At 37.7% G+C, this 15297-nt stretch overlaps 1 protein-coding gene and 1 long non-coding RNA gene across 3 annotated transcripts in view; one reads left to right on the top strand and one right to left on the bottom strand.

Annotated features, from left to right (window-relative positions):
* Window positions 1-7154, top strand: part of HSD17B4 (hydroxysteroid 17-beta dehydrogenase 4) — a 90251-nt gene extending 83097 nt beyond the window's left edge. The window contains exon 24 of one of the 2 annotated variants that reach the window (XM_082455750.1): window positions 6801-7154. In XM_082455750.1, the coding sequence (XP_082311876.1) occupies window positions 6801-6890 (90 nt within the window). In that variant the 3' untranslated portion in view covers window positions 6891-7154. Of the gene's footprint in view, window positions 1-1833; window positions 2735-6800 lie in introns of those variants that run through there. The other variant, XM_082455751.1, reaches the window with a different exon arrangement.
* LOC309657871 overlaps window positions 1-15297 on the bottom strand; it is a 315556-nt gene that overhangs the window by 120686 nt on the left and 179573 nt on the right. The window lies entirely within an intron of this gene.

Genomic DNA, 15297 nt, shown 5'->3' with positions numbered 1-15297 from the left:
AGGCAGGAGGCGAACAGGGAGAGGTAGGCATGGCTTAGATCACACAGGACCTTGTAGATGTTGGCAAGACAGTGTAGATCTTGTGTGATAGGAAGCTATTGAGCTGTGGAGTGACATCTGATTTTTAAAGGTCATTGTGGCTGCTGAGTGGCTAATTAAGAGTTCTTTTTTAAGATATATTTGAGGTGCTTATATATAAAGATTAAATGTAGGGTTTACAGAAACATTTATATAATTGCTAGGAATATCAGACCTTTGGGGGGGAATGGATTATTCAGTGAATGGTACTGAGCAGTTGCATAGGAAATGGTAGTGCTTTATGTCATTCCATATACCTTAGTCAGTACCATACAGGATGGAATTAAATGTAAAAAAATTAAAGCAGACGCAAAACTTGATGAAAACCTAGGTGTTTATTATTCTTAGTGACAGTCCTTAGAGAAGTTCTAATTTAATATTAGGGGTTTTCTAAACTCATTTGGCTCAATTACGTTCTGCCTCACCTCAGTGCTATCTATCATCACTCTTCTTCAGTTATCAAAGACCTTATATCCCAGTGTACAGTCTCTCTCTCTCTCTCTCTCTGTGTCTCTCTCTCTGCATCAACTCTTGTCAACCTTGATGGCTTCCTTCAGGATCTGTAAAAGTGAATTCTCTAACAGATGACTCTTAGTTTATTGATATTATTTCTAATTATCTTTTATTCCATTCTACATCAGCTTTTGTCTTTATTGGCAGCATAAAATGTACAACTTCCAGTATCTGTTACAAAACATCACCATTTTCCAACACCCTCACCTACAGTTTCATTAACTTGTTTTGTTATTCCTGCTACTGCTGTTGAGCTTCACAGAGACCTCCGGTTTGTTGACAACACCACTTTGTATCCATCAGCTCCCTTCTGTCTTCTCTTCTTGTTCAGCTTAGATTCCATGGTCCATCAGAGTATCTCCCTTGAAAATACCCTCATCTCCCTTGTACCTCTCTCATCTTATTTGCCTGGAAACCTCCACCCTATTTTAACCCTACTCTCTGCCATCTTTGCATCTGTACCTGAATAGATGAAGATGCCAGGAGAAAAGCCATACAACTAGACAAATTGGCTTCCCTTTAAAATTTTGATTACAAGTCTCAAATAGTCTCTACACACTGTCTAGCAATCTTACTGTGATTTTCCACTAAGCCTCCATTCCTATTGTCTGAGATGAGTATTTCATACCTGTCTTCTCAAAACTCCCCCATGCCTACCTCTCTTTCATTTTCAGCTGATGACCTTTCTCATGTTCTTTGGGAGAAAAAAAAGACTTTCAAATGAAAATATTCACCTTCCCATCACCAGATCTATTTTGTCAGCATCTGCACCTGTCTTCTTTTCTTCCTATACATTACATTGAAGGAAGTCTCCCTCTTCCTGTCAAAGACTTCTTCACTTCTCATCCAGGTATCTACTCAAAGTCATTGCTTCTTCTTCTTTCCACTTTTTTCTGTACCATTCTCTCCCATTCTACTACATAATTGTCCCACAACGTAGAGGCAAGCTAACATCTTGATTTTAAAGCAAACACTGTCTCTTGATATCAGATCCCCATCCAGCATGCCACATCATTTCTCTGTTCCTTTTCACAAAAGAATTGTCTAAACCAGCACTGTTGAATAGACATATAATGTGAGCCACATAAGTAAGTAAAAATTTTCTAGTAGCCACAATAAAAAAGGTTAAGAATAAACTCAAAATGGCTTAAAGACTTGAACATAAGACATGACACCATAAAACTCCTAGAAGAGATCATGGGCAAAACATTCTCGGACATAAATTGTTCCAATGTTTTTTAGGTCAGTCTCCCAAGACAATAGAAATAAAAACAAAAATAAACAAATGGGACCCAATCAAACTTACAAGCTTTTGCACAGCAAAGGAAACCATAAACAAAACGAAAAGACAACCTACAGAATGGGAAAAAATATTTGCAAATGATGCAAGCGACAAGGACTTAATTTCCAAAATATGCAAACAGCTCATACAATTCAACAACAAAAAACCAAACAACCCAATGGAAAAATGGGCAGAAGACCTAAATAGACAGTTCTCCAAAGAAGAAATACAGATGTCCAACAGGCACATGAAAAGGTACTCCACATTGCTAACTATTAGAGAAATGCAAATCAAAACTACAATGAGGTATCACCTCACCCTGGTCAGAATGGCCATCATTAAAAAGTCTATAATTAACAAATGTTGGAGAGGGTGTGGAGAAAAGGGAACCCTCCTACACTGTTGGTGGGAATGTAAGTTGGTGCAGCCACTGTGGAAAACAGTATGGAAGTTGCTTATAAAACTAAAAATAGAATTACCATATGATCCAGCAATCGCACTCCTGGGCATATACCCCGACAAAACTATAATTCAAAAAGATTCATGCACCCTTATGTTCATAGCAGCACTATTTACAATAGCCAAGACATGGAAACAACCTAAATGTCCATTGACAAATGAATGGATAAAGAAGATGTGGTGTATACAATGGAATATTACTCAGCCATAAAAAAGAATGAAATAATGCATTTGCAGCAACATGGATGTAACTAGAGATTATCATACTAAGTGAAGTAAGTCAGAAAGAGAAAGAAAAATACCATATGATGTCACTTATATGTGGAATCTAAAATATGACACGAATGAACCTACCTATGAAATAGAAACAGAATCACGGACATAGAGAACAGACTGGTGGTTGCCAAGGGGGAGGGGGTTGGGGGAGGGGTGGAGTGGGAGGTTGGGGTTAGCAGATGTAAGCTATTGTATATAGAATGGATAAACAACAAAGTCCTACTGTATAGCACAGAGAACTGTATTCAATATCCTATGATAAACCGTAATGGAAAAGAATATATAAAAAAAAGAATGTATATATATGTATAACTGAATCACTTTGCTGTACAGCAGAAATTAACACAATACTGTAAATCAACTATACTTTAATAAAAAAATAAAAATAAATTTAAAAAGATTAAAAAGAAACAGGTAAAATTAATTTTAATATATTCTATTTAACCCAATACATTTAAATATTTTAACATGTACAATATTAAATATTAATGGGATATTTTATATCCTTTAAAAAAAATCTTTAAAATCCAGTGTGTATTTTATACTTATAATACATCTCAGCCAGGGCTAATCATATTTCAAGTACTCAGTAGCCACATGGGCTAGTGGCTACTTTAGTGGGCAGCAAAGGCTTAAACATTCTGTCTTGACTGCTCTTCTGCCTTCTCTTATCTGACTTCCACATCTGTTACTCCACTGATAATGTTTTTGTGAAGTTCTTGTGATGACCTATATTGCTAAATCCAGTAAATATTTCTCTATCTACGTCTTTCTCAGCCTTTCAGTAGCATTCAACTCAGTTAACCACCAACTTCTTGAAATAATCTTATCCCTTGGCTTTCATGATGCCTATTCTCCTGTTTTGCTTCCTCCACCTTTGGCTCTTCCTAATCTCCTTTGGTGTCTTCCTCTTTTACCCCCAACTGTTGAGTTTTGGTGTTTCTCAGGGCTCATTTCAGGGCTCCTCTCTAATTAACACTCTTCTTAAAAGAGTCCGTCCATCCTGTGGTATTTAGAGCCATCTGCATGTTGACAACTTGCAGATTTAAATGTCTCACTCAGTCATCTTCTCTGAGTCCCATAGTGGTATAACCAGCTCTTCACTTGTGTCTCTGATGGCACATCTTGCTATGTCCAACTTAGAACTTGTGATTTAGTTTTCTCCCCCATTCTTTTTGTTTTCAGGAAATGGCACCATGATCTGTCTACCCAAATTAGTACGCTCAGTAATGTAAGAATTGTCTTGGCTTCCTTCTTTACCTCTGTATCCTTTCTATCCTTAATCCTGCTTGTTCTTTCTCCAGAACGTATCTTGAGTTCATTTTCTTCTCTTCATCACTAGGGTCATCATCATGATCCAAGCCTCCGTCATCTCTCACCTGGCTTCCTGACTGGTCTTAGTGCTTTTAGTCTTGCTTTTCCACCAATCTGTTCTCCATACAGGAGCTGGAGTAATCTTTTAAAAATGTGAATCAGATTATAGGTCATTCCACCTGATAAAAACCTCCAAGATTTACTTTTGCACTTGGATAAAATCCAAACTACATATTATTACATGGTATGTGAAGTTTCCCTTGCTTATCTTCCCAGCTTCATCCTGCACTGCTTGCCTCATCACTTACAATGCTAACTCAACTTACATTGCCTCTCCTCTTAGTTCCTTCCCATCAATTTTTACCCCTTCAATGTCTATTTATTTGACTCTTCTGGAATTTCTATTCCCATCTTTTTGCACGGCTGGCTTTGTTTCATCCAAAGTAGTTCCCTCCTATTATATTATCTAAGTAGCCTCCTTCATAGCATTTAAAACAGGCTTTAATTACTTGTTTACATTTTACTTTTTGATTCCCCTACTGTAATGTTAGCTCCATGAGAACAGGGAGAGATGTCTCTTTCCTAGCATAGAATATTGCCTAGCGTACTGTAGATGCTCAATTAATACTTGAGTAGATTAAAGCAAGGATAGAAATAAGGAACATAAGCTCAATAGCAGTAGTTTAGGCTATGTAGAAATTAAAAAATTCTGCATGTCAGACTGCATAAGATATTCCATAAACCTGGGGAAAAATAAAATGATGATACGTCGTATATTGGTGTTAATAACTTATAAAAATTCTGGACAACACTAAGACCTCAATATAAAAAATGGGCAAAAGACATGAACCAGTAATTAATGAAAGAAATAGGTATGACTAACATACCTATTTTCTCATACATAATGAGAAAAACTATTAATTTTTCCCAGTATCTAAAACATGCAAATTAAAGCATGTCATTTTTGCCTCAGATTTTCAAAGATTAAGAAAACCGTATTATTAAGGTAGGGATAAGAGGATTCACACGTAGCTAGAAGGAATATTAATTTAACAGTCTTTCTGGAAAGCACTCTGGCAGAGTTTCACTGACTTTCTTCCTTTATGGCCACTTACTGTCTCAGCACTTTTTGCGTGGCACTCCTAGGCCAAAAGAAATACCTAATGGTTCAGTTTATTAAGTAGTTAGATCCAAACAAGAGTAGTTTTCATGTTGTGTTTGACCAATGTCACTATGTTTCCTTCAAAAATTTTAAATATTCTGTAGTGTCTGTTGGAGTTTGGTGTGGTGCCCCAGTGCACTGAGGTGCACAGTTTGAAAACTGTGGTGATATGGAAGCATGGTCAAGAAACTTATTTAAGAAATGCCATGATTTAGTAATTCTTCTTCTAGGAATCTATCCTAAGAAAACAGTTAGATAGGAACAAAGATTTATGTACAAAATTCTTCCACTCAAATAACAACCATCAAATATTGGTATATTTACTTCAAGGAAGTTGGTGTTTTTATTTTAGGTTGTAAGTCCCTTTCAGACTGTAGCACCTGGCAAGCCCATCTAAGAACTGACTGCAGGAGTCGCAGACCATCATTTCTGTAACTGCACAGTGAAAGCTGTCTTAGTTTTAAAATTCCAGTCTTTACTTTGAATGCTTAGCACTTGAACCTGATTGAATGAAATTCTCCTGCATTATTTTTGGGATAAAAAGTTTAAGCAGTTTTTGCTTTTCCTCCAGTTGGTAAGGATTCGCTTCTGAAATTAAGTTGCTGCTAGTTAATAAGCAGGAGACATTATTAAGCAGAGAACACCCGTGTTTAATCCTGGCCCACTTTTTGTTGGCTCTGTGGCCTTGAGCTGGTTTTTAAGCTTTTTGAATTTCTTTTTTGCTGATATGCCCACTTCAGGTTGATGGCTGTGCTTCTCAAGTGATATTTTATTTGTGAGGCTGCTTTGTAATGTTACGTATACATGGATATTACTATTTTTTCAATCTAGCTAAAAATCTAGAGACTTCTTTTTCACTTCATATTCCGTATGTTATTTTCTCAGTAAGCTATATTGTGTTTTATCATTTTTATTTTACTGATAGGGAACTTGACACCAGGGGAGAATTTACACAAGTTTCTATTGTCAGGTCAGGAAAGAAGTGGTACAGGAGCTCTTAGTGTTTTAACATTATAGTCTTTTGCATGGTAATAATGAGCTTAATAGCTCCTTCCACATGTCAAATGCCAAGCTAAGCACTTTTCACACTGTTTCATTTAACTCACACAACAAAGCTGCTATTTAGGTGCTGTTGTCATGCCCTTTGTAGATAAGGAGGCCAGAGCTCAGAGAGGTTAAGTAATTTGTCCAAGCTCACCTTGCATTTAATGGCAGAGCCTAGATTTTAACCCAGGCATTCTGATGCTACAGCCCAGGATCTATTCACTACTTTGTTACACTGTCTTATTTTGCCATTATATGGCCTTCTGTTTCATGAAGATATAATAAATACTTTAAATCTTTTAAAAGTTCTGAAGTGAATATTTTTATTGTTAGTAATACAGTAAAGCCTTTTATTCATATGGTCTCAAATTCACATTTAAGAACATAGACTAAAGCCAGAAGCATAGGTTGAAGCAGAATTCCCAGATCTGTCAATTCAGATAAATTATTCTATCGTTTTCTAAAATACACAAGGAGTCTTTATTTTTTCTTAGATATCTAAAAATATGGGTGTTACTATAATCATTAAACTATCATTGCTGGATAAAAGTTGCCTTTGTTGTCCAGAGTTATTAACTCAATTGTATTCAGTCTAAGCAATGATCTTTTTAAAAAAGAAATACAATGTGACATGGTAAAGGTTGGTTCTCTCTTTCCCTCTCTCCTTTCCAGGCATTCTTTAGTGGCAGACTGAAGGCCAGAGGGAACATCATGTTGAGCCAGAAGCTTCAGATGATTCTTAAAGAATATGCCAAGCTCTGAAGGACATACTACGTTATTAATTACAATAGAAAAATTAAATACTCTCTTCAACTAAATATGCAAAAGTGATTTAGCAAAAATGGTCAAAATTAAGATACAGGAGAAATTGCTTAACATTTTCAGATTACAGATAACTTTTCAGATGTTCATTTTCTACTAATTTTTCATGTTATTACTTTTACAAGGAACTGTAAGCTGGCACATGATTATCCTTCTGTTCTTAGACCTATGTCTTCATAATAAAAAAGTTTCGCTCAAGTCCAATTTTTTTAGAATTATGATGGCATTTATAAGTTGTAAGGAAAATGAAATGAGTAGAGGCCACTTTGATGCCTTTTACAGTTTGTTTTGTTATTTTCTCTTCTCTTTATTGATATCCCAATTTTAACATGAATTTTCGTATATTTATTCATTTTCATACTTTGCTATGATAGATAGTGTTCTGTTTTAAGGCAAGATAAAGGTCTTTGTGTTTTCAAATAGTTTTCTTTCTTCTTCCTTCGCTTTTGCTGGAAATTCTTTACTTTCAGAGAATGCTTGGAAATCTACCAAATATATAACTCTTTTTTTTCTTTTTTTAAAAATTTAACTGTAGTTGATTTACAATATTATGTTAGTTTCAGGCATACAGCTTCAGATTCTTTTCCCTTACAGGTTATTACAAGATATTGAATATAGTTCCCTGTGCTATACAGTAAATCCTTGTTGTTTATCTATTTTATATATAGTGGTATGTATATGTTAATCCTGTGCTCCTAATTTATCCCTCTCTCTCCCCTTTCCCCTTTGGTAACTGTAAGTTTGTTTTCTATGTCTGTGAGTCTGTTTCTGTTTTGTAGGTAAGTTTTGTAAGATTTGTATTATTTTTTTAGATTCTACATATAAGTGATATTATATAATATTGTCTTTCTCTGTCTGACTTACTTCTCTTGGTATGATAATTGCTAGGTCCATCCATGTTGCTGCAAATGGCAATATTTCATTCCTTTTTATGACTCAGTAGTATTCCATTGTATATATATTCACATCTTTGTCCATTGATCTGTCGATGGACATTTAGGTTGTTTCCATGTCTTGGCTATTGTGAATAGTGCTTTTGTGAACATTGGGGTGCATGTATCTTTTCCAGTTAGAGTTTTTGTCTTTTCCGGATATATGCCCAGGAATGGGATTGCTGGATCATATGGTAACTCTGTTTTTAGCTTTATAAGGAACCTCCATACTGTTATCCATAGTGGCTGCACCAATTTACATTCCAACCAACAGTGTACAAGGGTTCCCTTTTCTCCACATCCTCTCCAGCATTTATTATTTGTAGACATTTTGATGATGGCCATTCTGACTGGTGTGAAGTGATACCTCATTGTAGTTTTGATTTGCATTTCTCTAATAACTAGTGATGTTGAGCATCTTTTCATGTGCTTATTGGCCATCTGTATTTCTTCTTTGGAGAGCTGTCTATTTAGGTCTTCTGCCCATTTCTCGATTGGGTTGTTGTTTTTGTGTTGTTGAGTTGTATGAGCTGTTTGTATATTTTGGAAATTAAGCCCTTGTCGGTCACGTCATTTGCAAATATTTTCTCACAGTCTGTAGGTTGTCTTTTCATTTTGTTTATGGTTTCCTTTGCTGTGCAAAAGCTTGTAAGTTTGATTAGGTCCCATTTGTTTATTTTTGCTTTTATCATAAATGGAGTTTTTATCATAAATGGATGTTGAATTTTGTCAAGTGCTTTTCTGCATCTATTGAGATGATCATATGATTTTTATCCATACATTTTGTTAATGTTTCGTGTGTCACATTGACTGATTTGCAGATGTTGAACCATCCTTGAATCCCTGGGATAAATGCCACTCGATCATGGTTATAATCCTTTTATGTATTGTTGAATTTGGTTTGCTGATATTTTGTTGAGGATTTTTGCATCTGTGTTCATCAGTGATATTGGCCTGTAATTTCCCTGTGCCATTCTTGTCTGGTTTTGGTATCAGGGTAATATTGGCCTTGTAGAATGAGTTTGGAAAAGTTTCCTCCTCTTCTAATTTTGGAAGAGTTTGAGAAGGATTGGTATTAATTCTTCTTTGAATGTTTGGTAGAATTCACCTGTGAAGCTGTCTGGTCCTGGACTTTTGTTTGTTGGGAGATTACTAATTCAGTCTCCTTACCAGTAATTAGTCTGTTCAGGTTTTCTATTTCTTCATTATTCAGTCTTGGGACATTGTGCATTTCTAGGAATTTATTTATTTCTTCTAGGTTATCCTATTTATTGGTGGTATTCATAGTAGTCTCTTGTGATCCTTTTAATTTCTGTGATATCAATTGTAACATTTCCCCTTTCATTTCAGATTTTGTTTGTGTTTTCTCTCTTTTTTTCTTGGTCAATCTAGGTAAAGGTTTGTCAATTTAGTTTGTCTTTTTAAAGAACCAGCTCTTAGTTTCATTGATCTTTTCTGTAGTTTTTTTAGTCTCTGTTTCCTTTATCTCTGCTCTAACATTTGCTATTTTCTCTCTTCTACTAACTTTGGGCTTCATTTGTCTTCTTTTTCTAGTTCCTCGAGGTGTGAAATTATGTTGTTTGAGACTTTTCTTGTTTCTTAAGATAGGCATTTATTTCTATGAATGCCCCTTTAAGAACTGCTTTTACTGCATCACATAAATTTAATTTAGGGTGATTCATTGTTATGCCAGTTGAATTTTAACAAACCAAATGCAGTCTTTTTTTTTTTTTTTTTATGAAGTCCATCCCTGATCCTAAACCTCAAAGACTACAACTATAACTACTTTGGTGCAGATTTTTTCAGATGTTTTTCTAGGTTAACACACACATACACACAAACATAATTTCTCTCTCTCTCTCTTTTTAAAATTTATTTTTATTTATTTATTTTTTTATGGCTGTGTTGGGTCTTCGTTTCTGTGCGAGGGCTTTCTCTAGTTGTGGCAAGTGGGGGCCACTCTTCATCGCGGTGCGCGGGCCTCTCACTGTCGCAGGCTCTCTTGTTGCTGAGCACAGGCTCCAGATGCGCAGGCTCAGTAATTGTGGCTCACGGGCCCAGTTGCTCCGCGGCATGTGGGATCTTCCCAGACCAGGGCTCGAACCCGTGTCCCCTGCATTGGCAGGCAGATTCTTAACCACTGCGCCGCCAGGGAAGCCCCCAAATGGCAGTCTTTTAATGTTTGTCTTTTATAATTGTGCTTGGAACAGCTTAGTGTCCTTCCAAATAGAAATAGCATAGTAAAGTTAATCAAATGCCACTACATATTAATGAATGAAATTGTTGAATATATACCCTAGATGCTTAAAGCATATTAGGAAAGTGACCTTTTAATTACCTTATTAACCCACCTCTGTCAATCTTAATGGTCAGAGAGCGACTGGTATCCAGACTTAGTAGCTTCTTATTAGTCCTCATGCTCCTTAACCTTTTTGTAATATTTAATATTACACCATGTTTTGTACCATCATGCTGAGTGCACCATCCTTTTTAATTCTTTATTTCCCTTTTATTCTCCGGTGAGAAATATTTTACCTTCTTAAATGAACCTATGAGTTAATCTCCCTGACTTCTGCTTGTCTCTTTGGAAATTTCCTCTGTCTACCTGTCTTTACAGAATTTTTGATTGAGGTTTCAGCCCTCTCCACTTTTTGGTAGGTGTTTTCTTCCTGGGTGATTTCATTTACTGCCTTATCTTCAGCCATCACCTGAGTATTCATAACTCTGAGTCTATTATCTTCAACTCTGATCTTGCCCTAATTCCATAGTTCCACCCACAGTGCCAAATGGTTACTAGACTGTTGTCATATATAGTTGACCCTTGAACAATGTGGGTTTGAACTGCATGGCTCTACCTATACTTGGGCTTTTTTTCCGTAAATGCATACTACAGTACTATACCATTTGTATAGTTGGTTAAATCCACAGATATGGAACCACAGATATGGAGGGCTGAGGGCCGACTGTAAAGTTATATACGAATTTTTGAATGCATGCAGGGTTGGTGCCTTTAACCCCCTTATTCCCATTGTTCAAGGGTCAAGTGTAGTTACTGCAGATACATGTTCAAAATAAACATGTGATCTTCCTCTCCACTCCTAAATGTGCATCTTTTCTTATTTTGTCTTAGTTAAGAACATCACCTTTTGCTGAGTTAAACTAAGAAACCAGAGTTATCCTTGACTTTTCTCTTCCTCACACCCCATATCCAGTCCTTCACCAACTCTTATCACTTCTATTTCCTGAATATTTCAGGATTTTACTCTATGCCACTCCTACCCAAGTACTTGTACCCTAGTACCTCACACTTGATAGCTCATTTTAATGGCTTTCCGACTGCTTTCCAGTCTTTCACTACCACCCTCTTGCCACCCACTTCCCTGCAGCCTCCAGAGGTTAACACATCTGAACATGGGACTTCCCAACTTAGAAACCTGCGATGATTCCTACCTGGTCATCTTACTGTCAGACTGTTTAGCATGGTTCAAGTTTGCATTGTTTGGGATTCTTTCAGTGGCAAGTAATAAAACCAATTCAAATTGGCATAAAACTTTTTCATATAACGGAAAAAAGTCTAGATGGGTAGGACTGGCTTTGAGGGGAAATCATTGAATTAGTCAGTGTTGTCCAGGCCATCTCTCTGCCCGCTTTATCCACAGGCTCCATGTGGTAACCACCCTGGCAGCTCCAAGTTATTCTCATTGTGGTCACAAGATGGCAGCCAAGAGGTACAGCCTCATAGTCGCATCTCAAATCAACCAGCAGAAGAGAGACCACTGGGTTCTCCCAAAAGCCCCAGTGAAGACCTTATCTGGTCTCAGTAGCTGTTATCGATTATAAGCCAATTCCTGAACTCATCACTGTAGCTAGAGATTGTGGGTATGCTGATTGGCCTGCATCTATACATGTAGCAAAGGATAGTGTGTTGGGGAGCCCCAAGACTTTCCCCAGATTTGGTGATTTGTCAGGAGGACCACAGAACTCACCATATAGTCATACTTATGACATGAATTTGATTTATTATATCAAAATATACAAAGCAAAATCAGAAAAGGGGAAAGCGTGCATGGATAAGTCCAGAGGAAATCAGGTAAAAGCTTCCAAGAGTTCTTTCCCTGTGGAGTCATTCAGGACATGCTTAATTTTCCCAGCATCAAATCATGACAGCATGTGAAATGTCTACCAAGACTCAGTGTCTGAGGTTTTCATCAGGAGACTAGTCACATAGGCGTCTTCTGCCAGAGTGCATACCAAAATTCCAGACTTCTAAAAGGAAAGCGGGTATTTAGCATCAACCACATTGTTTGTGCAGTTTGTGCACAGGGAACCACTCTTCTCAGTGAGGGAACGTTGGGAAACTTCTCAAAATTTTAAGTTCCCAGATGTCAGCGAAGGGCCAGCCTTGCAGGCGAACCTTTCTAAGGACAGCAGTCTCAGGCCTGACACGGTAACTCTTCTGCACTGATAGGATCAGCCCCAGCCAGACCACAAGGCCTGAGGGTGAATCAGCTATGATACCAGAGGAAATTTAGAGTATGGGGAGCCACATCTCAAAAGTCTACCCTAAGGTTTCTTTGCCTTTTCACCTCGTCACCTGGCAAACTCCTCTGTATCCTTAAGCCTCCCCAGCGTGTTCCCTGTGCAAAGCTATTCGTAACCCACACTAGTAGAACAGCCTCTGTTTGCTGCTCACAGGACTCTGTGTGTGTATTTTAAAGCAAACCATCTGAGAAAGCCGAATTGTATGTTGGAGAGAAATAGATTTGAATAATAATCTATTTAATAAGAATACTACCCCAACATTAACTTTATCCTTGAAGTCAATAACTATTGTAGCAAAACTAAACGATAATCCAATGCCATGCAGAAATTCTGAAGTTGAGAAACCTCAAAAGCTGAAAGTTAAGGAAGGTGATTTTCTGAAGAGCAGAAGGTTTTAGGTCGGTGGGGACTAAGCTATTTAAGAGGGGCGAGGAAAGACAATAACCCATTCAAAAACCCATAAATAGGCAAAATAGAAAAACTGCAAGTGTCGACTGAAAATCTAGATTTATATTACATGCGTCTGCAGTATATTGGCCGAAGTTCCCTAGTAAGTGACATCTAGCTATCAGGGTTATCGCAGCTTAAAAGATAAAAAGATATCTGAGGAGGTGAAATGTTGAGGCACTAAAATTCAAAATTTGCTCATGGGAGAGCTGTTGATGGCCTCATCCAGAATCCGTCTTTTAGACGGTTTGGTTGCATAACTTTTGAGTCCACAGCTGATAAGAGTCAGAAAACAGAGAAGTAGAAAGCGCCGCAAGTTGGGGCAGCGTTGGCCAGGGGAAGTTTTTGAAGGCAGCGTGGAAGAAGACATAAAATTATGTCTAAAAAGTATCACTTCAAGTGAGTTTTATGTGAAGGGAGATTGAACAGCTCTGTCTTCCTTAGTGTCTTTTGAAGTTACAAGCATGCCAGTAAAGAACAACGATGGGTTAAATCAGCTGTCAGCAAACGTTTTCTGTAAAGGGCTAGAGAGTAGTATTCTAGGCTTTGTAGGCCACATATGGTCTCTGTAGCATCTTCTTTTTTTAAAAACAGCTTTGTAAAAAAATGTAAAAACCTGTCCAAAAACAGGCCAGGGTTGCGGGGGCGGGGGGGAGCGGTGGATATGGCCTTCAGGCATAGGTGCTGAGAGTGCCAGTTTAGAAAACAAAATATTGAACTGTCACCTTTATTTGCTTTGAACAATTATGAAAATATGAATTCATATGAATTATGAAAGTGTGAAAGGCCCTCTCCCACTCCCACACCCAGGCAGGTAAAACCACACGGCACACGCACTGGCTGTGCCCCTACCAGCCACACGATGCATTCCCTGTGTCGGCGAGTGGCACCAGCATCTACTCAGTTTTCCAAACCAGCAACTCCAGTATCCCCTTGATCTTCCCTTTTCATCTCCATCAACATTCACGAACCACTACCCTCTATTTAAACATTACTGTTTTAGACATTTCAATTCTTCTGAACTGTTTTCTTAGACAAAGCTTTTAGGGGTAGGATTATTGGGTCAAAGGGTAAGAGCAGCTTGTGACAGTCCTATACAGCCAAGAGGTTTCATTTGTGCTTATCCCACTTTGGGAGGTGAGGAAAGGAGAGCAAACATGTCAGCACATTTATGAATGGCGAGTTCTGTCATAAAAAACAAAAGTCTTATACAAAAAGCCTTATACAAGTCAATGCCTGCGGACTGCAACAGTCCCTTAGTTCCTAATGTGACTAAATCTTGTATCACCAAGCAAGAGAAAGCAATTGAAGCAATATGACTTAGACCTCTGATTCAAATGAGGTGTCTGTGGAAGTAAAGTGGGCAGGAAGTGCATACTGCTGTGTGCAGATGCTGGGCCAGGAGGAGCAGGGCCCTGCATCTGATGGGGAACCCGTCATCATCAGAAGATACAGTCCTGTTCACAGACTGTATCATAAGAAGGTGGGTAGTACTGTGTGTTTCAACGATCTGACTCTTCTGCCTTTTTGAATAATCAATTGAAGTTGGGGTTCCGTGGCACCCAAGCCTCAGTCCAGAGTGAGCCATCACTTTGGCCCATGTCCCAAGGGAGGACACCTGGGCAGTAAGAGTATTTCACCTTAGATTTCAGATTGGGAGATTAGAGAGAGGGGCTTTTGGTACCACTACCTTCTGGCCCACTGTCCCCTATAAAAATAGACCTGTCTTCTTTTTCCTCTGCCCGGTAAAGGGTACTCAAGTTTATTGGCCTGTGGAGGTGAGTTAGGACAGATTGGAATAAACCATTTCCCCTCACTCTTCACCTTTCAGCCTAATGTGTGAGCTATTCCAGATATATCGTTTTTGCTACATGTAACCATACTGATTCCCAAATAACAATTTTCAAGCCCACCAATGGATAGTCAGTTAATGACTGTTTATTGAACTCCTAATGTGCACTGGGCATTAAAGATTTAGATGGGAATAAGGAAGAGAGAATATCTGATCTTAAGCAGCTCATTGCATGAGTGAATCCAATTTTATCGTTACTTCTTAATGATTATTATCATTAAAAGGAATTCTTATTCTTTAGCAGATGTTCAGTGGTTTCTCTGGTTTGATTTAAATTGCATTTTAAAATTAATTAGAGAATGAACATTTTTCCATGAGTTGTTTAAGGAGTATGTATTTCTCCACGTGTGAATTGTCAGTTTCTATTCTTTAGAGTTGACAATTGAAAACAAAAAAATTCATTTGATAGATGGCAGTGAAACTCTGAGAAGTTGATGAGTTGTCCCAGGTCATACTGGGAGAGGTGTAAGAGTCAGACCAAGAAACAAACTCACCATCTCCTAGTTTGTGTTTGTTCTACTATGCATTCCAAGCAGTATCTCTAAACATATCTTTCCATCCCTATCTTTTAAGG

The sequence above is a fragment of the Balaenoptera physalus genome (genome assembly GCF_965194825.1).
Source record: "Balaenoptera physalus genome assembly, chromosome: 3".
NCBI lineage: Eukaryota > Metazoa > Chordata > Mammalia > Artiodactyla > Balaenopteridae > Balaenoptera > Balaenoptera physalus.
The sequence above is the reverse complement of the archived record's forward strand: the minus strand, read 5'-3'. Positions and strand labels throughout refer to the sequence as shown.